The sequence below is a fragment of the Paroedura picta genome, chromosome 10 (genome assembly GCF_049243985.1).
Source record: "Paroedura picta isolate Pp20150507F chromosome 10, Ppicta_v3.0, whole genome shotgun sequence".
Taxonomy (NCBI): domain Eukaryota; kingdom Metazoa; phylum Chordata; class Lepidosauria; order Squamata; family Gekkonidae; genus Paroedura; species Paroedura picta.
In genome coordinates, this window is record NC_135378.1 from 48,900,491 (window position 1) to 48,925,311 (window position 24,821).

The 24,821-nt window shown below is 41.5% G+C and overlaps 1 protein-coding gene across 2 annotated transcripts in view; it reads right to left on the reverse strand.

Moving 5' to 3' along the window:
* GUCY1B1 (guanylate cyclase 1 soluble subunit beta 1) overlaps positions 1–24,585 on the reverse strand; it is a 48,871-nt gene extending 24,286 nt beyond the window's left edge. The window contains exons 1-4 of one of the 2 annotated variants that reach the window (XM_077300033.1): positions 24,468–24,585; positions 23,655–23,728; positions 4,364–4,464; positions 1,475–1,593 (exon numbers count right to left, since the gene is read on the reverse strand). In XM_077300033.1, coding sequence (XP_077156148.1) covers positions 1,475–1,567 — 93 coding nt within the window. In that variant the 5' untranslated portion in view covers positions 1,568–1,593; positions 4,364–4,464; positions 23,655–23,728; positions 24,468–24,585. Of the gene's footprint in view, positions 1–1,474; positions 1,594–4,363; positions 4,465–23,654; positions 23,729–24,042; positions 24,187–24,467 lie in introns of those variants that run through there. The other variant, XM_077300032.1, reaches the window with a different exon arrangement.
* Positions 24,586–24,821: the final 236 nt, after the last annotated feature.

The window sequence follows — 24,821 nt, forward strand, 5'->3', positions numbered from 1 at the left end:
GCTATTCTGAAGATGTAAACTCCTCTTTAAAATTTTCCAATTTATTTCTTTACTCTCTGGGTTTAAGCTAAGTGTAGCTTTAATACTTAAGGCTGCTTGGCATGTATATGGCCCTGTTTCACATGAAACTATTTTAAGGACTATGAAATGCAAAAAAAGTATACTGTGCTATTTTTAAAATATGAGTGAAGAAATAAAACTACTCCCTAAAGTATCTTAGATTAACCACCACTTTGTGTTTGATTGATTTTCTTTTGGTGGTTTTCACATAAAAACACCCTTGGGAGTTCTCCAATTGCATTTTAGTTCCAAGCTGCCTTTCTTTCACATGCTCCTTTGTAGTGACACACACAATACTTTTATAGCTTCACATTATGCAGAAAGGAAGAATTACATCTTTTAAAAAGATTAATTATACTTGGTTCTTTTTGTTGCACCTTCAAGAGAGGAACATATATCCTTTAGATAAACCTCTTTCCAACATGTTTTTAAAACTGGAAAAAGTAAAGGCCTGCATATCCTCCCCTTTTTAAAAAGTATATTCAATTCAACTGTAGAAATTAATCTGATTACATGAATTGGAACTTTTGCATCTCCTTTTATATTTTCACACAGCCCAAGAACAGAGGACTGCAGCCAGCTCAGAGCCTTTGAACACATTTACATCATAAATAAATAAACTGATAACATGCTATAAGCTATAAAACAATAATAATTAGAGTCTTCTGTTTGGTAACAGTAAAGACAATCAAATGAGCATAAGAAGCTGGCCTCATAGTAAATCAGACCACCTAGGCCCATACTGTCTTGTTTGACTGCTAGCTGCTCTTCTTGGTCTTTTATGTGCCATATTTCAGATTCTGGGATCAAAATTGGAAACTTTTGTGTATATGTACTGTACTACTAAGGGCCTCTTGTGGCGCAGAGTGGTAAGGCAGCAGACATGCAGTCTGAAAACTTTGCCCATGAGGCTGGGAGTTCGATTCCAGCAGCTGGCTCGAGGTTGACTCAGCCTTCCATCCTTCCGAGGTCAGTAAAATGAGTACCCAGCTTGCTGGGTGTGTGTGTTGTGTGTGGGGGGGGTAAACGGTAATGACTGGGGAAGGCACTGGCAAGGCCACCCGGTATTGAGTCTGCCATGAAAACACTGGAGGGCGTCACCCCAAGGGTCAGACATGACCTGGTGCTTGCACAGGGGATACCTTTACCTTTACTGTACTACTGAATTACATTATTATATAACTGCCTGCTACTGAATCAGACTATCAAGGTCCATAAAGGTCAGTATTGTCTACTCAGACTGCCAGCATCTCTCCAAGGTCTCAAGCAGACTTGAACCTGGGACCTTCTATAACTAATGCATATGCTCTCCCACCAAGCCATGGTTCCTCCCAGTGCACTGGATTGGTTTATTAGTCTTCCATATTAAAATTACTGTGAGACTGCTTATCCAGATTTGCTGTAGATTACTCACCTGCAAAAATTCTCTAACATTTGAGCCCAAGACACGCAGGATTGTGTCATAACCAGATTCTTGACAAAATACAAAAAACATCTTTCCAAACATCTGAAGGATTTCTCCAGCATTAAGGTCTACATAAAAATGCAGAAACATACAAAAAGTTAGGCTATCCAAAAACACCCAGGCCTTTCTCCTGTGCTGAGCCAGCAAATTATGATACTTTCTAATCAAGACAAACAAGGCTTCAAGTTCACATGCCACATTGTTCAAGGATAATAAACAAACAGCTCTTCAACAGAATAAATTTATAGTCCAGTGGCACTTTTAAGACTAACAAGAGTTTTATTCAAAGTATAAGAGCTTTTGTGTGCACGCACACTTCCTCACATACAATGTTCTTCAACAGAAATCCCTTCAGAATAAAACTGCCTTACGTGTTCTTCTAAAAATGGATAGGAAAGCGATGGGTCCAACTTTAATGGCCTATCCTACAGTATCAGAACAACCACCCCAAAAGCCCTGGAATTGGTGCTCATCATCCAGACTCTTTAAAGTCTTCTAAGTTTAAATAACTATTTCAATATTAACAATCATTATCTAAAAGGAAAATGCCACATACATAATAGGTTCTCCACCCACAATCTTAAAAAAAATCCTAGACCAGATACTCAAATACTGTGCCCCAATTTTTGCCTGCAATGCAACTGCTTTGGAGGGTATTCTCTCACCACTGGACCCTCCCAACAATAGTTTTCTCTGGGTTTCTTGCAGGAAAAATTTGGGGAGTGGGAATGATTTTTCACTGCATACCAATATAAATCTGATTTTAAAACTACTTGTATTACCAGAGGGTTCCTATAATAGTGGATGACATGTTGTTGTTATGTCCAGGTATCCACCTGGATCCACCTCCAGGTTGTGGCTGGGGTTCTCCTAAAACTATAACTGTTCTCCAAGTGACAGATCAGTTTACCTGGAGAAAATGGTTGCTTTGGAAGGAGGACTCTGTGGCCTTGTAACCCACTGAAGCCCCTCCACTCCCCAAACCCTATTCTTCTCAGGCTCCACCCCCATAATTTCCAGGTATTTCCCAGCCCAGAGTTGGCAGGCCTACCTGGATGTGACGTCAACATTGGGCACAACATCATTCCCACCACTTGACCTGTCCCCAAAGCTCCTAGGGATGTCAGACTAGTTATGAATACTTAAAATGTTTAACCTCTATTATTAATTCTGAATAAACTGTCTGTCCAACAGATTCCATTACTTTGCACAAGGCACTTTGCACACCCTCACTCTATAGAACAGGCTTTCTCAACCAGGTTTTCATGAAACTCTGGGGTTTCTTGACAACCCCGGAAGGGTTTCCCAAATAGGTGAGAGTTAGTTAATGTTTATAGTTTTAAAAAAATTGTTAAATGTTTATTAAATATTATGACTATATATGGTCATGTCAACCTCCATCCCCAAAATGGCCAGTGATGGACCTGTAGGGAGTGGGAAGGAAAGGGGCCCCGGGTGGGCATGTACACAGCTATGCTTTCCCAACCATAATCTGCACAATCACATCACTTCTGGGGTTTCTCAAAGACTGAGGAATGTTTCAGTGAGGTTCTAAATGGTAAAAATTTGATAAAGGCAGCTATAGAAGATTATACAATACTTTCTGTTATTGACCCACAGTTCCCCTATCCCTCCAGTGGTTCACATAGGCCTATTATGTACGGCCGCTGAAATGGCGGCATGGAGAATTTGGAGGAGGAAGAAGCTAAGCAAACCGCTTATGCACGGGATGGAACGCAACAGCGGCAAAACCCAGAGTATCCGACTATGCATGCAGCTACTCCGGAGCCGCTTCTGGTTGCGCCCTGGTCCCAGGAAGCTCCACTTTCTTCCGCACCTTGCTAACGCGACTTTTTTGGTGGCATACGTTGACTCTGCGCCCGGTTGCCGCCTGCAGCATGCATAATTGGTGATTTTAGCCAGCGCCATTCCACCCCGAATGCGGACTTTCCACTTTGTGCATAATGGGTGATATAGAAGAAGAGCCTATTGTCCAACCTCCAAGCTCCCCAAACTTAAGATTTACACAGATTTATTTTCTGTGTAAGTGATGCATATTTGATTGCACAATTTTACATCATGTTACATCATAATGATGTAATTTTTCTATCAACAGAATTTTTCTATCAACAGAATATTTTAGTCATTTAGCACTTTAAAAACAAAGGGCAACAAACTCTGTACCAACCGTGATTCCTCCCCCCCCCCAGTCAATCGGTTCTCAAAATAACAAAATTTTATAAGTGGTTGTATAATAAACAAAGAGTGCAGGCCAATGCACACATGCCTGGAAACAAGCCACATTCAACAACTGGAACTTACTTCTAAGTAAATGTGCATAAAACTGTATTGTGTAATAAACTTCATATTTGCGTTTTCTACTTTCATAAGCATGATAAAAGAGCTATACCAGCGATTGAGGCTGAATAGTGCAGGAAGTCTTCTAAAGCCCATCCTGTGCCTTCCAAGATTTTCCAGTGTTGTTTTGCTTAATATGTAAAAAGGGACCTATTTGTACAGCACCAACATTGTTCACACATTTTAAAACCTATCTTTATTGCTTTGGCCAATCCACCCAAAAATGTGGTTCTATATCCCAGTGATCTCAGCAGAAAAGAATCGTGCTTAACTTTGGCTGGCCTCAATATTCCCAGGCTTCCGCCACAGAATATGCCTGCCGGGAGAGACTTAAATACCTGCCTTCACAACATAAATGTGTTGCTTTCTACATCTTAATTCACTAACCACTGTAAATCAAGAAAAGAATTGGCCTTTACTGTCTGATCTTTAATTTCTAACAAGTGACTTCTGCAATGAAGGAACAAACAGTTTACTTACTAAGGACTTTGCTTGCAGCAGCAACCAAATCATATGTTTTTGAATCATCATAAATTATTCTGACTAGGAACTGCCCTTCTTCATCCAGTTGTGCCTCCTTCCTGAAAAGAAAATACAAAATTAAATGTTGAACAGATAATACTATAGTTTATAATATATAATACACGCCAATCATTGTTTGTTTAATGTATTTATACCCCACCTTCATCCTCAATTGGGACCCAAAATGGCTTACATCATTCTTTTATCCTCCATTTTATCTTGACCCAGAATCACTCAGCAAGCTTCCACGGCACAAGTGAGGATTCCAAACCCGGGTCTTCCAGATACTAGTCCTTCCAAATACTTTGTCCAATACTACTCTGGACAAGAGGCTGTGAGGGCAGAATATGGAGATGTATTTGGAAGTCATCTCATTCCTAGCAGGTATGGAAAATATGTGGGGTATGTGTGGGGTGTGGACTAACTGTATTTTTCCTAGCAAAAAAAAAAAAAAAGAGGCTTGAACAGTCAGTGCTTGGAAAATACAATTTCCCTGGAACAATAGTGCTGAGTTAAGAAAAATACCTTTGCTGATCATAAAAATTATTTCAGGCATATTTACTCTGATCAGAATTCATCCTATTTTGTCCATTCTTGTATCTGTTGTTGGAAGTGCAAATGTTTAAAATGTACAGTTAATAGTTACACTAGATATCTTTGCATGCTCCACATCTGCCTCTATTGTTGCTTTTGCCAGGTAAAACAAAACGTAAGTACTATGGCACGAACAGCCATCCCTTTTTGGTGCAAACATTTGTGATAGAGAAAAATATGACAGTAACTAGGAAATTTCCAAAGAGAAATGTCAAATCATGCTCCAGAAATGCTTCCCCTTTGGCTAGGAAACTTACTAAATCTCATAATAGATTTCTCAAATTCATAAATGGTAGAACTTGAGTACCAAGGAATTCTCTTGTGTCAGGCAACCATCCGTTATTAGATGGCATACATCAAAAATAATTGCTCCAAAAAATCCTCAGACTAAAGATTGTTTTTGTTTCCCAGACTAAGCTGCCAACCTAATTAAGGCAGCAATCTTAAACATGCGGACTAAGGAAGGACTCAGTGGGGTTTGCTTCTAAGTAAGTTTAGGGCTACATTGGACTCTAAGGACTCTAAGGAGGCACATACAGCATAGAGTCCCCCCAACCTAGGTGAAGAAACACATCAAAGTTGACAATGCTGACCTCAATGAACCCGAGGCATGACTCAGTAGAAGGCAACTTTAAGTGTTCATGTAACTTCTCTTGATGCCACCAAAAATATTAACACAAACCAGGATTGCCATTGCTATTGAAAGCCTAATGCTAGTCATTGATAAACACTACAACAGTTTGATCCCAATCAGGTCTACAAGATGAGGTATTTGTGGGTCCTCTCCCACACCTTTTCAAGAACCAGAATGCTACTGACAGTGTTTGGGGACTTGAAAAGGCGCACAGGGTAGGGACTTAAAATAGCAACAGCACCCCCAGGTTGGAACTGGGGAGGCCATCACATCTACTTTGTCCTTCAGTGAGGAAAAGTTGTAAATGCACTCCCACTTGCTCTTGTCCCAGCTGCTCCTCTTAACTACATTGCCCTCCATTATTAATCCAGTAGGTGAAACAAACAGTTGCTGCAGAAAGCCACATGCTCTTAGCATTTCCCGTGATCTGTTAACATTGTAGTTTCTTTACTGGAGCCCTTCCTTGCTCTCTTGACTCTATCCAAGGAATACTGTCTTCAATCTTTAATTTGCACAATGTTTTTCCCACTCTCTGTGTTTCCCATTTGCTGCCTCCTTCTGATACTGCCTCTCCCTCACCAAGGAAGTAGTCATCCTCCTTGTCTCCACATTTTAATCTCTCCAGCTCTCCAGCTTTCACTAAAACATGTCTCCCCAATAAAGCCTTCTTTATAGATCTTTCACCTGCACCCTTTTCCTATCCAAATTCTGCCAGTTTCAGCCTCAGTAAATTCCTCCTCAAATCCCTTAGTTCCTTCTGTGCAGCTCTGCTCCCCATGGCATCTTCATGCTGCTGTCCTAATTCCCAACACCTAATCACGTTACTTTGTATGACCTTCAGTCAATTTTTCCAGTGAAAGATTGAAATCCATTCCACTTTCCATGACCCCTTTCTGTGCTCTACATTGGTACTGTCTTGGAACAGTTTTTCTGTGATCTGGCTTTTGATGCAGCCTGGCTCTCATGTCTCAACTCCTAGCACAGTAATGAAATGTTTTTTGTCAAGGAGTGTCTAACAAAACAGAGAGAAACAGACCTATCCAATGGCAATACAATAAATATATTCACAAAAGAAAGAAAAGTGTCCTTTTTTGTAGTGTCAATACAGACCGGTATCCCCATGCCTATGTGAGCCTGTGGCCAATATTATATTAAAAGGTAAAGGTATCCCCTGTGCAAGCACCAGATCATGTCTGACCCTTAGGGTGACGCCCACTAGCGTTTTCATGGCAGACTCAATACGGGGTGGTTTGCCAGTGCCTTCCCCAGTCATTACCGTTTACCCCCAGCAAGCTGGGTACTCATTTTACCGACCTCGGAAGGATGGAAGGCTGAGTCAACCTTGAGCCGGCTGCTGGGATTGAACTCCCAGCCTCATGGGCAAAGCTTTCAGATGGCTGCCTTACCACTCTGCGCCACAAGAGGCTCTTATTATGATATATAAGGTTTAAATTCTCAATACTTATAAAATAAATATACTGAAGACTCAGAGGACTTGTCACTGATGAAAGAATCTCACTGAAAACGGGTATTACCTGGATTCCATTTTGATAGAAGTCCTACAGAATAAAGTAATAAGGAAAACTACAAAAAAAGGGCACTTTTCTTTCTTTTATTAATATATTTATTGTATTGCCATTGGATAGGTCTGTTTGTCTCTGTTTGGTTTAATTATCAGATCGTCCTTCTTATACTCTTGTATGATATTTGAAGGAGTGTCTAACAACCTATTCATGTGGATTGGGAAGCAAAAGAGTCATATAAGGCCCAAAAAATGATACAAGGAGCGAGGAACACGCTGTTCCAGGTACAGGACTATGTTGTCCTCAGAATCTTGAGAAAACAAAGCCCATGGCATCAGGCAGATCTTAACTGGCTGGTACACCTGACATTAATTGTGCCTCTTTGCTGTAAATTGAAAGGCATAGTCCTAAATGCTTCTTCATGTGTTTACATTTCATTAACAAGAAGAATATCATCCTCAGGGTTTGTATTCTAAGTAACATCCAGATGTACTGTGGAGAAAATAAGGCCAAACAGCTACTGTAACTATGGAGTTAAAAATAAACATAGTTACTCAAAAGATTCCTATTGAACATGTGTTTGATCTTTTCCTCCCTGTAGAGAAAGTATAACAAGAGACTACTACATATTTCCTTCTTGAACATTGGCTGAAGACGACATATTTAAAAATAAAAAATCACCTTTCTGTGGACTATACTGTAACACGTGATATGAAGTATGAATGCAGGAGATATTCTAACAGTAGAAGTCCTGAATTCCTTGTTTGATTTTCACCCCCAATGGCCTAGATTTAGCATGTTTGCAATCATTGTCACTATCACTAAACATTATAAAATTGAAGTTGTATGCATATAACTCATTCCCTACTTGATTGGTCCTCCCTGGGGGTATGCCACAAATAGGGAGAAAACACACTGCCAATGAGGACCAAACAGTTCAAACTGTGAACTGATTGGCCCACATTGGAAGAGTGCTCTCTCCCTTTTGGCAGCACATCACCAGGGAGGGCCAATCAATTAGCAGTGCATTGTCTGCATGCAATTTGAACTGATTGGCCCTCACTGGCAGAGTGCTCTCTCCCTATTGGCAGCACAATGCCAGGGAGAGCCGGTGAACTGATTGTCCTCATTGGCAGAGTGCTCTCTCCCTATTGGTGGCACACCCCTAGGGAGGGCCAATCAAGTTGGAACTGAGTTATCTGCACCCAACTTCAACTTTATGTTTAGTGCTGATTTTTTGCAGGAAAGCAGAAAGTCTTGGTAGTTTAATCCTAAATATCACTTCTGGTCTTTGGCAAGCTGCTTTTGCTTCCTCTTCTGGAGAGCTGCTTGAACCTCTTTAGCTACAGCTTAACTTTGCATGTTCAGGAAATGTTATGTGATTTAAAAGAAGATGTTTCTGCAGGTGGGTTCAACATTAAATTGTTATCCCATTATCAAGAAGTTTGCATTATCTTTGTAGCACTTTTGAGTCAACAAAATAACAGATTTCTTTTGGTTATGGCCATTTTGATGTTTTATGCAAAGAGGAGCATGGACAGAAATAGAAACAGACTGGTATTTTTGGAATTTATTTGCACTGCCTACATTTCCCCCAGATCCTTCTGATAACTGAAAATAAACAGTTCCTAGTTGACACAGAAGTGTCTTATTTTTGTTATGCTGTTGTCACAGCACAGCAGCTGAGAAACATCTCATTGATTGGCTCCCCTTTATGCACCCAGGTATGTAAGTCCTGGGCATGCTGAGCACTGTAAGCCAAGGCAAGCACCAAAGGGCTCCTGTCTTTCAGCTCTTAACCTGAGCGTTGGGCATGGGGCTAGGCAGAAGATTAGCCAGCAGAGAAAAAATACTTGTTGAGGACCTGGCCAGAGTTCATGCAGCTCCTCTTTCCCCTTGAAAGAGAAAAATATTTGCACACCCAGCATTGTTTTTGCTGCTATTCCTTTCAGTTGCATTACTTGGGGCATTTCCACATGTGCAAAATGTAGCTGGACAGCCCCTGAATGTTGGCAACATATTCGGGCCTTTTGACATAACATCACCTACATTCAGAGTCTGCCCAGTTGGCAATTTCACCATTTTTAACTCGCAATGTGGTAAATCCAGGAAAGCGGATTTACCACACTAAAATGTGTGAACCACTAGTGAGTAGTGGGCGATAGTCACAGCAGCTTTGTCCTGCCTCACTCCTGCCCTCCCCCCTCCATGTCCTGTCCTGCAAGGGGGGTAGATTCCCACTCCTGTCAGTTCAACCTTCATTAAGATTCTCTATAGTGTTTTTTTTTTTTAGTAAGTGCCTCATTCCCTTCCTCTTCTCAATTGTCAGACCCCTGTCCATTCTGCTCCTCTCTTTTCCTCCCATCTTGCTGGTCGACTGCATGCCACTCAGCCATTCTCTTTCCCAATCACCTAGGATTCCTGCTTTCCCTTCCTTCCCAGAACACTTAACCAGGGGAACTGTCGCCATGGTGCCAGAGCTGTCTGAGCTGCCGTCACACCGTCTGAGCTGCTGCCTCTGCACCACCCAACCCGCTGCAGCGCCACACAAGTTGCCGCCTTTGGTGGCAGCAGCAGCGCAATGGTGGTTCAAGCAGCACTGAGGCAGCAGCTCGGGCAGCGCAGCAGCAGTGTGGAGTCAGACAGTGTGGAGGCAACAGCTCGAACCCCATGGGGGCAGCGTCCCTGCTTAAGAAGTGCTCAGGGAAAGGAAACCAGGAATTCTAGGCAACTGGGGAAGCATGACCCTGGCATACCTGAATAAAAGCCAAACAGAAGACCCATTCAGTAACTCAATAAATCACTGTCATTCAACTCATTTGCTTTAATAATTAGCATAATGTGAAGGATTACTTCTTTTTTTATATTCTAACAATATAAATATTTTACAAATATTTGACCAATATTAGCCAGGCTGATCAGTTGACCAAACCTTTTTTTGATCTTTCAAATGGCCAGCCCAACCCTATATACATGGTATTTCTGGCAACATTTCCTAATTAGCACAGAATGGTCAGAAAACTAGTTTCCTGCTTAAATACAGGGAGGATCATAGAATGAGTTCAGATACCAAATCCCGCCTACCACTTTCCTTCTGCTTGTTAACTTTCCATGGGAAAAGATATTTTTGTTTTAAAATTCTCTGCATGCTAGAAATTGGACAAGGCACCATGTCTGGAAAATTACTCTTGAAAACATCGTACTATTCCCACAGTTTACAATAAGATTTGTTTACTAGATTGCAAATTTGGCTAATTTAGAACATGTGCTATAGTTGTTAATACATTATTGCAGTTAGGATAGACATTTTAGAACTTGGAGAAAGTATTTTTCAGTTCTTCAGTGTGGGGAACAGGATTATAGGGGCAGATGCTGCCGCAACCTAAAAATATACTTTCTGTTGACTGGACAGCTCCTACATATGATCTGTTTGCAAATGCATTTGCCTGTGTAGACAGATTTAATATGTGTAGGTGGGGGGGGGGAGGACCTGATGTAGCAGTCTTATTCTGTCTCACTATATGTTTAGTGTCCAAATTAGTATCCATTAGTTAGTGGTCAACAGACCAGCGTTCCACCCCTTGCTTGGACATGACCTAGCCAAATTCCTCTAATTCCATTCAGTACACATTAAACAAGGAAAATTAACAGTGATATAACACAATATTGTGAGAGGACGCTTTGGTCAGAATTATTTGCTGAGAAGCAGGCCCTCAGATTGGACCCTGATGTTCCCAGACCTTGGCATCAAGGGACACAAATCTAACTGATGTCATGACCTTTATGTTACCAGGTTCAGTAGTAAATAGCTTGATAGACAGATGAAGAGAGGACAATACTGACCTTGATCTCTGATTCAGTATAAGACTCCTTCAGGGGTTCATCGTTGCTACCTATTTGGAGCTGCCTTATAATATTCTAGTATTTCAAGACAACTTTGACAATGTATTTAAATCTTTAGGGAAATTCTAGCCTCTAACTATGGAAGTATTAATACCAGGAAATGTATTGTTATTCTTAATATGGTGATTGGAATCCAGCCTGAGGCAGCAGTCCTTGAATTATTTTCATCTGCAACTCTAGTTGGTTTCTCATAAAGTTGGTGGCAGTACAGCAGAAAGGTTTTTTTCACACCTATACACAGGAGGATGTCTTTGAAAACTGGTTCCAAGTAAAACAGTTCTAAAAATGCTGTCTGCTTCATTCTTTTATCAAAACAGGATGTGATGATTAGATGAATGTATAGGAAATCGGTAGTCCTACATTGTAAGGCACAAGGCACTTATTTCTTTTTAGAAAACATTCAGTTTCTTGCAGAGTATTTCATGCAAGCTATAAGGTTGCAAAGAAATGGCAGAGGAGAATAAACATTATGAAACTGCCTTCCCCTTACCACAATTTACTTCTCCATATTGTCTCAAATGCTGGAATAGGCTAATTTCCCCCATCGTACCATGGCTTGCTTTTAACGAATTGTCAAATGCACCCAGCATCCTTGGCCATTTAAAACACACTCATTAGGCTATTTGGACAGAACATTCTACTGAGTGATTTACACATTCATATTTTATAAAATGTGATGACACAAAATCAGTGTATTATTATTTTTCATACAGTCTTTTTCATACCCTAGATATTTTAAAACTTATTATCTGTCTTTGCCACTCTGTTATGCTTTCTTCTATTTGTATAGGTAGCATTTGAAATTTAAAAAATAATTTTGGCAATACATTCATTTTGATTGTTGAGATTCTACCCAGCCACAAGTTTTTGTTTGTTTCTTTGTTTGTCTCCATCCAGATAAATCAGCTTGTATCAGTTTCCAGGTCTTCTCATAATTATTTATGAAAATATTAGTTTGTCCAGTCACATTTATCCTGATTGTAAATAGAATCTGTGGCTGCTGTGCACTCTATACTCTTTGTAATATCTTCTTCTTGTGTTAAGAATCCTGTTAATTTTATAACCTGAAAGGGATCCAAATTCTTCAATATGTTCCATTGCATACCATAACAATTTTTGTGGATTCAAAACTGATAAACCATGATGTCTGTATAACTTTTCATTTTAAATTCTATATCATCCAATTTTATTCATTTGATCCTTGTGTCTTCTCTAATACTTATAGCTAAGGTTCTTATCACTGGAATAAATAATAGAGGTGACAAGGGACAGCATGTTCACTTTTCGATCAAAATTGCCTCTGTCAGTTTTCCATTTCTTAAAATCTTAGCTCATAGGTTCAAGTATATACTTTGCATCCAGTTGCAGAATTCCAGGCTGAAGTACATTCAGTAAAAAAGGCCATGTTAGATTATCAAATGGTTTGTCTGCATCCTAATATTTTTCCATATCAATAAATTGCATCTATTATAAATCTAACTTTATCTTTCATATGCCTCTTTAGTACGAATCCTATTTAAGCAACATATATTAAATTTAGCATTTGTTTTCTTAATCTTTTTTGCCATTATTGTGGCAAAAATGTAATCTACATGCAGTAAAGAGAGGTCTGTATGACTGTGGTAGCATTGCATCACTGCCTTCTGTATATATTCATACTATATATGCCTCTTGCCACATCAGAGGTTTGTCTTTCCTTCTTGTATCTCACTCATAACTTTTTATAATAGTACCATTAAGACTCAAAATGTAATACCCTACTGTAAGCCTGTCTTTGTCTTTTTCATATTTTTTACTGTCTGAGAGATGTCTTGGATTGGCATTGTTTGATGTTCTGGTGTAAACTCTGTGATCGGGATATCGTTCAAATATTCTTATTCCATTTTCTGAAATAGTCTTCTGTTTATAGAGTCCTGAGAGAGCATTGGTAAATTGTTTTTGTATTTCTTTTTCTGCATGTATGATTTGATTTCCTTCTTTATATATATGTTATTATGCTCTTGTTTCTTTCTAAGACAGTATGTCAAATGTCAGCTCACTAGGAAGCCATTCCCACTGAAGCATTATCCCTTTCATCTGCCTGATATCCACTGCAGTCTCTTTTCTTCCAATTAAATCTGATTTTCTCCACCTCCCTCCAGATATTCTGTTTATAGATTTCTTTCTCCTCTTTTTGAATTATAAAATAATGGAAAAGAGATAGGGCACACTGACATATCTTGGGTTGCTGCAGTGAGAACCATACACACAGATATGACAACTAATCCTGCAGAGGTTTACACTGAAGACTGCTCAGTACAATAATCTGACTTATTTAGCTAAGGGATGGAGCAGCTTGCCAGCCTGTCAGGCATTACTAGTTCAAAATAGGGACCATTCAGAAAATGATAGTAATTGTTAAGCCCCACTAAAATCAATAAGAATGATTTCAACACATGATTAGTAGTGCAATCCTGATAGTTACATCCTTCTAAACCCAATGAATTCAACTCTGTTTAAAATTGCACTGTTACTCCAATACTTCAAAGAACAGGAATTAAGAACTCTTAAGGTCAATAGAATAATGTCCCATGTAGGTTATCTCAATATCAGATTTTTAGGATTTACAAATGTTATAAACAACTGTCGACAGTGAAGTTTGGCATCTTGATAAGTTTACTGAGGGGTTGAACTAACATTTCCAACTGATAAATCAAGCCAATCTGAGTTTCTGCTGGTCTTTGGTGTAGTGGTTAAGAGAGGCAGTCTGTAATCTTGAGAGCCAGGTTTGATTTCCCACTTCTCCACATGTAGCCTCTGAGGGACCTTAGGCTAGTCACAGTCCTACTAGAGTGGTTCTCACTGAGCAGTTCTATCAGAGCTTTCTCAGCTCCACTTACAGGGTGTCTGTTGTGAGGAGAGGAAGGGAAGGAAATTGTAAGCTGCTTTAAGACTCCTTCAGGTAGTAAAAAGTGATGTATAAACAATTCTTTGTTTATATACTACCCTTTATATTAAAATGTGTTAAAATGAACATTAATATGCTAGTTATGACAACTTCCTGCCATTCAGCATCAATCACAGTCAGGACAAGAGTTATTAATATTAGATGTTAAATCTTGCAACATATAACACTGACATCCGATCTGAATAATGTATTACCTATTTGCTGTGACATCCTTTACAATAAATTTTTCATTTCAAGAGGAAGATCTCATTGATAAGAATGCTCTCAGGAGAGCAATTGCAAAAGAGAATGGATACAATCTACATGTGGGAAAAGAAAGTGCTACAAATCTTCAAACACAATGTGTATTCAGGTGTCTTGGAGCATGCTATAGACCACACTATCATGAACAATTAACTATGGCTAGAAGCTACATCGTATACGTGTATTACGTGTACCACATTTAACACATAAAATATATTCCATTAAAAATATTTTTCAAGGCTGTTTCTGCACAGCAGTTATTGTTTCAGCTGGGCCTTTTGCCACTATTGTTTTAAAGCCGCCCTAAGGTTCTTAATGGATACCATCATAAATCCATTTTGAAAATAGATGATTTGACTCAGATATGTATGCTTTTCAAAACATTCTATTGCCATAACTGAAAATCTATTTGTTCTGAAAACGTGTTTGATTTAAGAAGTATAAAACCTAGGTTCTTTAAATTGGTTCTTTAAATCTAGGTTCTTTAAAACTGGATGAGTCCTACTTAATTTAGAGGGGCTGCTGAGAAATAAACTATTTAAAAACTTCAACTATGCTGAAGTCAGGAATCATCAACATTTAAACAATGAATTCTAAGAAATGTTTAAAACCTCAATTTTTATTCTATTAGATATTAAATGAGTATTCTATCATTTGTATGTCTCTTCTATTTGTCTAAAACTGTCCATTTGTTTTACATAGTTACAAGGATAGACAGGACAAGAAAAGAAACCTAAATAAGGTAGCAAGTGTCCATCTATGTTCACACCTCACTACATGGCTGATGCCCACTGTTGTCCTGATTCACTTATAGCTCCTGTGAAAAAAATCTGAGAAACATGAGTCCAACATCATTCCATTTTGTTCAGAAGTTGAGGGGATGCAAAGTTTTTCATCTCTTTGTACATGCATGATTCTACTCACCTTGCATCCCAGTTATCTGGGAGAAAGTTGGGCTTATAAATGGATTAGATATATAATTAAACTTGAATCTTACTGGGCTGAACACCTGATCTCCACCACTGACATCCTTGGGAGCAGGTGACTCAGCCACCACTGATAGGGATAGCTCAGAGCAGAGAACATTATGTACATTCACTGTATTTCTTTTTAGTCCTTGTGGTATACAATTCTCCCCCACATTCCACCCATCATAATGACAGGATTATATTAGCAACTAAACTAAATACTGAAATTGCGTACGCAGCCAAAATTCAATGTGACAGATGTCACAGTCAAAGCCATGGGCTACTCTACACAAGAAGGCTAGTGAAATTACCAGGAGCCAAAGAGGTCAGTAATATCAGTAATAATGTGTTACAGCGGAAAATGTTATAGACAACTTTTTATTACCCAGGCATAAGGTCCACTTGCCAAAATTATTTTATTTGCATACTATTTCAGTTTAAGTTCAAGTCTTTTTCCATCAGCCAAAGGAAGTAAAGGTGGAGGGAAAGGAAGCAAAGCATTTGACCAGCTTTCATCATAACATGCATACAAATGATTGATGATACAGGATTGAACAAACAGCATGGGCTGCTGAGGCATTGGCTACCAATTGAGATGTTACTTTGTGATACTTATTATTTTTTTTAAAAAGACATGCATTTGGAAGACTAGATCTGTTTTCTTTGACCAACAACATTTGAAGGAGAAATTTATTCCTAACTGACATAAGAATAGGTCATTTTTTAAAAAGAGAAAGGAAAAGAAACTAGGGAAAGAGATAATAAATTTCCCCTGGATCGCAGAATCAGAACTGGGCAGCATATATGGTTTTAGTAAATCAGCCTTTCCCAAAACAGCTGGCATCAAATTAAGCTTTAGTTGAGGATAAAAATACCTTCTAGTAGTTGAACAGATCAAGATGATCTTCTAGTCAAAGTTAGTACTTAAATATAACATATCATGGAACAGTGATATTGCTTTTCTTTAATATAATAATGTTCCTGTTCTGCTTATCTGATTGCTTCATTGGTAGGACAAATACAGGCCACAAGTGCATGACAAGCGGGGGGGGGGGTGTTGCTCATCCCATTTCAAAAGAGTCAGCAGTAAACATTTGGTTAGTGGGAAAAGCTAGCATGATAACAAAATTAAGCAAAATGGGAATCGGTCCAGGGAACTGACTTTCTGTGTAAAGTAAATACATCTATTTATAGAATTTAGAATGCATGGCTATTTTTGCCAGTTCTTTAGACTGTGGGTGAGTGTCTTCAAAAGGGTATAATCTTCTCCATCTACACTTAAGAGTATCTCATATGAAAACTGTTCATTAAGTTTCCAAATACACAGTTATTCTTTATACAAGAAGTATCAGTTGAAATAATGCTATTTGGAAAGGACACTTAATTTTATTTTGTAAAAAAGTAATACAGTCTACAGACATGGTACATTTTATCCAGTGGGATCTCAGTAAAATTTGAAAGTGGGGTACTGTAACAGAACCATTACATAAAACAGTCACAGTTCCTTTGCAAAAACTGCATTCTAACTAAAAGGTGCATATCTTTTGATGAAGTCTCATTAACCCCAAAATTTGCACAGGCTTTTGGGAAACAAGATTCAAACCATGCAAGTTAATACCAAGTCATCATAATAACTTGGAATTAATATGAAAAAAAATAACATTTACATTTCAAAAACAAACAGGAATGTCGCAGTATCTGTAAGGGACAGGTTAGATTCTGCCTCTCTCTAAGAGCAACCAGTAGGAGTTGATATAAAGAAGAATTGGAAAATGGCAGTTAAGAGAACTGTAGGAAGTTGGTGGCTAGGAAGTTGAGAAGGAAAAAATGTGTGATTGAAACTGATTCAGCACTGACAGAAAATGGCAGGCTGGCACTCATATGGATGCAGGGCTAATCTCTGCATCCACATGACATCAGCACCGGCCTGGCCCTCTCCCGGCCCTCTATTGTCCTGAGGGAAGGGAACATGGATATTTCTGCATTCTCTTTTCCCTTGCAGACATCATCAGTGGCCATGCTGGGCCAGGCCCGTGTGGATGGGGGAAAGCCAGACTTTCCAGACCCAGCTCCTTCCCACCTATGGTGTCCTGGCAGGGACAAAAGATGCCCCATTCAGCTCTGTGACACTTCACGGAACTGAATGGGGCATTTGGTTACTTGCACAAAGGTGGGATCCTTTTGTTACAGAATCCCACCTTCATGCCAATAACTCCCCCGCCACCCCCACCCCCAGGGCAGAATCTTTCTGCCCCAGTTACAATGTGGAGACACAAATCCAAGGTGGGCAGGGTCCGCTGTCAAAATCGGTTCCCCATGGAGACATGGGAAGCGGCTCGGCATGCTGCTCCACAGCAATGCACTACCAGCGGCCCACAGTGGCACCACTGGTGTGGAATCAGTATCCATTCAGCTGAGGCCAAGATCAGCTGAAAGCTAAGTGACTAAAAAAGTCAATTTGTACCAAGAGATCCAAGATACTGGAATAGGGAAATAGTTCAAAAGTTCAAGGGGAAAGAAACACTGTTACCATTACATTAATTTCTTCAGTGTTATGTTCAAACTACAAACAAAAGCTAACTTGCTGTTTTGTTTAACTCTGTGGGCTTTGTGTCTTGGGGAAGGAAATACACATGCATAATCAATTTCCCTTTCTCTCTCACTCTCTCTCTATATAGTAGGATATTACGGAAATGGTGGTAGCTTGTGACTAGAACAGCTTGAGCCTCTATCCCCAATAACTCTGTGAAATGATAGCCTCTTATTAAAATAGGAGTAGCATTTGCTGATGTCTCTGAAAGTGAGACAGAGGACCTGAGAAGTTATATGGGTGTGGCACTCTAGAGATTTTAACTGACAAGAAGGGTATATGTGGTACCTGGCCTATATGTATCCTGACCCTGAAAGAGAGAAGTACAGAGGGAGAGAGGTACTCTATATTAATGGATAAGAGATATCACAGCATCTGAAAGACTAACAATATTGTATTGCAGCATAAGCTTTCATGGACTAGAAGTGGGCTCTACTTCACAAGCTTATGATGGACTAAAATGTTGCTAATTGTTAAAATTCTTGCTTACAAAATCATTTGGAAACGATTGTTCTGATTTCTTAGAATAAAGGTGGGCATATGAATATATTCTAAATACACTAAAAAGATGCAAAAAGACAGATTCTATTAGACAAATCCCATTATAAAGCTCCTTTGCTTGCTTAGGGAGAACAAAGAAAATCCTATTCAATTTGTATTGCTATAAACCTTTCAACAAAACCAAATTGATTATACTTTATTTCCCATCAGAGAGCAGCACAATTTTTAATCAATACAAAACCACAAAAATTGGTAAAGTAAGCTAGTGACAGGTACAGTTAGATCATGTTTGCATACATCATTTGTAAAATAACTTTCTATGGGAATAGTTGCAAAAATTATTCTGCTGCGGTAGAGTAGTAAAGACCTGGGTGTAAACTGCACGGAGCTTTTATTCCAATCCCAGGTCGATTCAGTCCCTGCCCTCTACACAGAATGCGATTTCCATTTTGATTTGTGGTGATTTAAAATTTCCTTCTGCAGCAAGAAGGATTGATCTGGAATGACCCTAACTTTATTGCGTGATAGAGTGCTTTTAATCCTGAATATATTATAAAATCGCATTGTTTTGAATCGGGGCTCTCCTCCATGGTAGAAGACCCGTGATTGGCCACAGGTGGTCATGTGACGAATTTGCCTTAAAGGAGAAGCCCCTAATTTCTCTCAACTTCTGTTGGTCCTGCATTTTTTCTCCCTTCTCTGCCTTTTTCGATCTTCTCCCCCTCCCCTCCAAGAAAAGAAAGAGGCTCCCTGTTTGGCTCCTCTCCCCCCACCCTTCAAGAAAAGAAAGAAAGAGGCTTGGCTCCCCCCCCCCTTCTGAACTACCCTAACCACGTGCAAAAGACTTTCCTGTTTCAAATGGGGGGGGGGAGAGAGGAAGATCCCAGTTCAAAGCGATCTGAATTCAACAGGATTGACAATGGAATAAACAAAGTAAGTGCAGACTCTGCCCTAGTGAATCCATATAGGAAGCAGGTCCATCCTGAGACTACCTTAATAAGTTTACCTTCTAGTTTTCAGATATATGGGTCATATCCAATTGTGTTTCCCTGATGCTAATTTAATAATTAAGCTAGAGTTCAAGTGTTGGAAGTTCCATCTTGTCTTGTTTTTTTCAGTCCTTTTTAGTCCATCTCATTCACTGATGTGGTAGATATCCTTAAGGGAGAGAGAATGTGACTAAAACTCCCAGTTGTTGGGAGATGAGATCACTGAAGAATATGGAACCAAATAAATCTGTAGGGGGTATGGATACTACAAACATGGCTACTGTCTGCCTTGTCAAATAATATATGATATCCACTTTTCCCTATTTGTCACATTTGTTAGGAGATAAGTTATTCTGCCATTTCTAGAGCATCATTCTCCTATCCGCTATTCATTCTCTGGATCTCCGCTAGCCTAGGCTTTTGTCTTGCCATGGCACTTTCAGGGCATGGTCAATACATTTCACATAGAAATGAGCAGTATAAGTTGTACCCTGCTGGTTATTTCAATAAGAAATGAATTGCCATATATGAAGAGACTTAAGATATACTAATTTTCCTTAACAACAGAACAATTCTATCTGTTATGGAAAAAAGCTTTCAGGGGTAAATGGAAGATTAATCTCTTCAGAGTGAGTCCTTTGTCCATTACATATAGTCAGTACTTTCAGGGAGGAAAATTATTTGATTAGGATAAAATGGCAAATGTGGCATTGAACTGATGACTTGTTGGTAAGCAAAACAAAAGGAAGAGATTTCACAGTCATGTCCTTAATATATTTCAGGAAAATATGCTAAAGCACCCTCAGACATCTTTAGAGATTTCACCATTTATGGAAACAAACATTCCACAACCATGGAGTCGGCCCAACTGCAGGAGTCGTGTTATTTAAATCATGTAAGAATAGTAGAACGAGCTCTCTGAAGAGATCAGGGCCCTGTCTGAACTCCTAAAACTCCACAAGGCCTACAAAAGGGAGCTTCTCCACCAAGCATTTGGTTGAGGCTGACTGACCCAACAACATCCGTTGATCCCCCTCCCCCACAGAAACCACTCCCTATGACCTGAACCAAACTGACCTCCTAAGGGTTCTTGTTAAAGTTGTTGTTCAAATGAATCTGTTGTAATGTTCTGTTAATTTTTGTAACACTGTTGTGATTGCTGTTGATGTGTTTGTGCTGTGTTTGTGATATTTGCCCTCGACGTTTTATGTAAAGTGCCCAGAGCCTTATGGGAAGGTGGTATAAATATTCAAGAAAATAAATTAAAATAAATAAATAAACAGAAAGGCATATTATAATTTCAAACTCTAGACTATCTGGATAAAACTGAAATTATTATAAGAAAATGAATATTTGTGATAAACAACAATAACAATAGAACAATGCTTCAGAATCAGTCACACCTCTTGAGATGATCAGCTGTTCTTTTGAACCTCTTTCCCTGTTGACAGAGGAAAACCAATAGGAAAGGCCCAATGCCAGCAAGGAGTACAGGTTATAGTGTCAGACAAGGATCTGGAGACCCACATGCCAATCCCCTCCTCCATGGAAATTTGGTGGATAATTTTGGCTAGTCACTCTCTGTTAGCCTACCCTCACAGGGGTGTTGTGAGGGTAAAATGATGTTGTAAGAAAAAATGAGGCATAAATATCTAAATAAATAACTAGATAATGAAAATTATGAAAGCATCATTTAGGGCTATTCGGTGCCCGCTACCTTGAAAGAAAGTAAGTAGTTGTTTCTCATCTCTGGGCATTCAAGAATTAAGCTACTTTCCATTACATTTTGATTTCCATTCTAGCCATTGGTCAAAGATGGTTGTAGCTGGCATGGTGTGGAGTTTGTGTATGTTTGAGTTTGACTACAAAGAGAAATTATTCAGAGTTCTGGCACAAAGTTATCAGTACGCAAGTATCATTATTAAATTATACATGCTCTGCTTTCTTTCTTAGCTGCTCGGAGAAGTGAGTTTTGTACTTTCAATAGCATCCAGGAAAAATTCAAAATTACAGATCTTAACCTGTGCATGATAATGAGTTTGTGTGCATGACAGTGAACACTGAATTCCACCTCTTTAAATAAGGATTGCTATCTTCATGATGATTTGGCAGGCGCCAAATTCCATAGATTTATTACGGAAGACAACAACATAGAAAACATGTGATAGAAAACCTTGGGAACACAGAAAATAAAGGGAGAATTCTTGAGAACACGTCTGCCAGTTGTGCAAAATCTAGGATTAGTTTTGTTTCCCTCCCAATTTGCAGGTACTAATGTCTGGGCTTACCAGAGTTAAAGCTGAAGGCCAAGAAGACAAATATTACTACATTTCTGGCCTTATTATTTGCCAGCAAGAAAGCCCATTGCAACCAGGAATACAATGGGTGCTAGAACTCAGGGGACACCAACAGGCACAGATCTCCCCCCCCCCCCGTGCAGCAGGAGCCTTAGGAGGTTATCAGGGCTGTTTGTAGCAGGGAATGAGGGCTCCTTTGAGGGCTCCTTTGGGCAGTTCGTTCTCTCTCTCTCTCTCTCTCTCTCTCTCTCTCTCTCTCTCTCTCTCTCTCCCTCCCTCCCTCCCTCTCCCTCTCTCTCTCCCTCCCTCCCTCTCCCTCTCCCTCTCCCTCTCCCTCTCCCCCTCGCAGCAGGAGTCATAGCAGGTATTCAGGGCTGGTTTACGGTTTGACAGGGCTCTCTGTGACTCTGTCTCACATGCTGGCTCCTGCAGCATTTGAGAGCAAAGTGGGAGCATCCAGGAAGGGAGGGTGGGAGCTGTAGGTGTACGGCCAATCAGACCACACCATGATTGGCCCTATTCCAACTCGGATAGCCAGGACACTCTCCACCCCAGGGCTGTTTCACAAATATTAAGAGGAACAATGGATATTATTTATTAGATTTGTTTCCCGCCATTCATGGCATGCCATCTTGTTGCGAGTTACACAGTAAAACCCCACATAAAAACAACAATCCCCATTTTTAAAAAGCCATTAATAATTAATCAGAAAGCTTGCGGTAAAACTATCACCCCTTATGTCACAGAAAGCTATCTCTGGGATCATTTAAATCCTATTTGGACACTAAAGCAACAGGTGATGCAAATTCATCACCATTATGATTCCCATCAGGGAAAAGCATGAATGTTAGAACTTCAATTCAGAAATGTATAGTTTGCTGAAAAACCCAAATGCTTCTTCTGCAGGGACTTTGTACAACATAGTTACCAAGTGCATTCTACTAGCCAGACCATGTTCAAGGAGGCTTTAAACACTTCCTACTTTTCTAGGCAGCCTTCTACACAATGCACACATTATATTACTGATTTTAAAACTATACTGCCAAAAACACGTAAAGCACAGAGAACAGAAGTGATACACTAGGCTAACACAGTACATAAAAAGTAAGAAGGACTTACACATATGATGAAGTTGCATATCGGGGAGGAATATGAGTATAAATGAAGTACATAAATAAACAAAATTGCCAAAGGCATTACCCAAAAATATTACCCCTCTTTAACTTAGCAAGTTATGTTAATAGGTTTATTTCCCCCATGGTTTTAAGTATGCTTTTGGGTGATGCTGGAATGGTAATCTGTTGTTTGGGTTCTAAACATAATAACCAAGTAGCGCTGATCATAATTAACACAGAGAGTCCATGTCTGTTATTGTACGTGTATGGTACAATATAAACCCACCTTCATGGTGTTTCTGCCCTATGTTTTGTTAGGAGGGTAGATGTGTTACAGTACAACCCTAAATAGCATTACACCTTTCTAAAGCCACTGGTTTAGAAAAGCATTACTCTATTTAGAATCGCACTGTTATCCTGCTTAAGCCACAACAAGCAAGCCTCTTGCAGCCCCTTGAAGGCCAGTTGCACCTTTAGAAGAAAGAAGGCTGTGGGGGAAGAAAGAAGCCGGTCCGGTGCCTTGAGGGTACCACTAAACCCTGATCATTTTGACACTGACAAGAAGGGGCATCCACTCCATTCTCAGACCAGGCATTATTGCCCGAAAGCACCAGCGAAAACCCACGGCCCTTACTGTCTGGGGAGCGGAGGCAACAGGCCTGGGCTTTCGGGGAGGGAGGGGGAGTCCAACCTCCTGCTCTCTCTTCCAGGAAGCAGCCCTGGCCCGGGTCGCCTCTCCGGGGACGTCCCGCTTTCCCACCAGCAGGCCAGCTCCAGCAGGGCCTCCTCGTTTCCCACGAGCGGGGAACGCGCCGCCGCCGCGCTTGGCAACTTGGTGGGGAAGGAGGCCGGGGGCGGCATTGGCTCCGGCGCCCTCCGGGCCGGGGAAACCGGCGGCCGCTGCGTCACAGCCCCCCCCCCCGGTGCCCCCGACGGGCGACTTACTTGATGTCCTCCCAGACCTCGGGGCCGTAATTGCGGATGACCAGCAGCTCCAGGGCGTGATTGACGAAGCCGTACTGCCGAGAGAGAAAGAGAGAGGCGCCCGCCGGTGGGTCGCGGCAAGGCCAGGATGGGGCTGCCCGCCGCCTCACCTGCTCCAGGTGGGTCGCGGGGCCGGGGGGGGGGAGCGACGAGGCTCGCGGGGGCGCTTTCTTTCCCGCGGGTTGGCCACCCCTGCCCCCTCCCGGAGCCCTCCGCCGCCCCCCGCCAAGGCCACCCCCGCCTCGGCGCGCATCCTCCCCGCCGGCATCTTCTTCTGCTCCCCACCCGCCACCCGGAGCCGCCAGACCCCCGCCCGCGGGGCCCTCTCCGCCGTGGCCCTCGCGCTCACCATCGCGCCTGCCCGTGCGGTGACCCCCTTGGCAGCTCCGAGAGCAGCTGGAGAAGGACGCGCGGCAGCGGCAGCGGCACAACCTCGCGCCTGCCACCCCCGCGCTCCCCTCTGATTGTCACCGGCGCGCGGCCAATCCGAATAGCCGCCGCGAGGGCGGCCGCCAATCGGAGGCAGAGGAGGGGTTCGGGTGCCCCGGGCGGGATGCTGCCGAGCGGGGGCGGGAGCGGGGAAGCTCGGAGGGACTGGGCAGGAGAAGGCGCCGGGCGGGGGGGGGGGCGGCCGCGGGGGCTCCGGCGTGGCCGGCTTGCTCGGAGGCAGGGGGCGAAGCAACTGCGGCAGTCGCGGCGAGGGGGGGGGTGCAGGAGCAGCTCTGGCAGGTGCCCGGATTGGGCACTGCCTTACCTGGGAACTGGGAGCCTCACCTGGCCGCGCCTTAAACACAAGCCCGTTTGGCGCTTTCCCCGTGGAGCGTTGCTTGGTTGCTTGGCCAAGCCTCGTCCGATTCCGCTCAGAGGGCGACGGAGGGTTCCCCAGTGCTTCTGTGCCCTGCCCGTGCTGGGCCGTCAGTGCAGTCCCCGCACTACTGCGCCTTTCCTCAAGCCACTGGAGTGAATGGGTTGAGTTGCGGCTCCGTTTCGGGCTGCTTGCTATGCTGCTTATGCGGCCAGCTTTTGTTGGGACTAGAGGAAGCGTCACCTTCGTTTTGCCCTGCGAAGCGAGAGGCGAAAGGTTTATGAGACTCGAGGAGAAACCAGAGGAGACGTGATTGCAGCGCA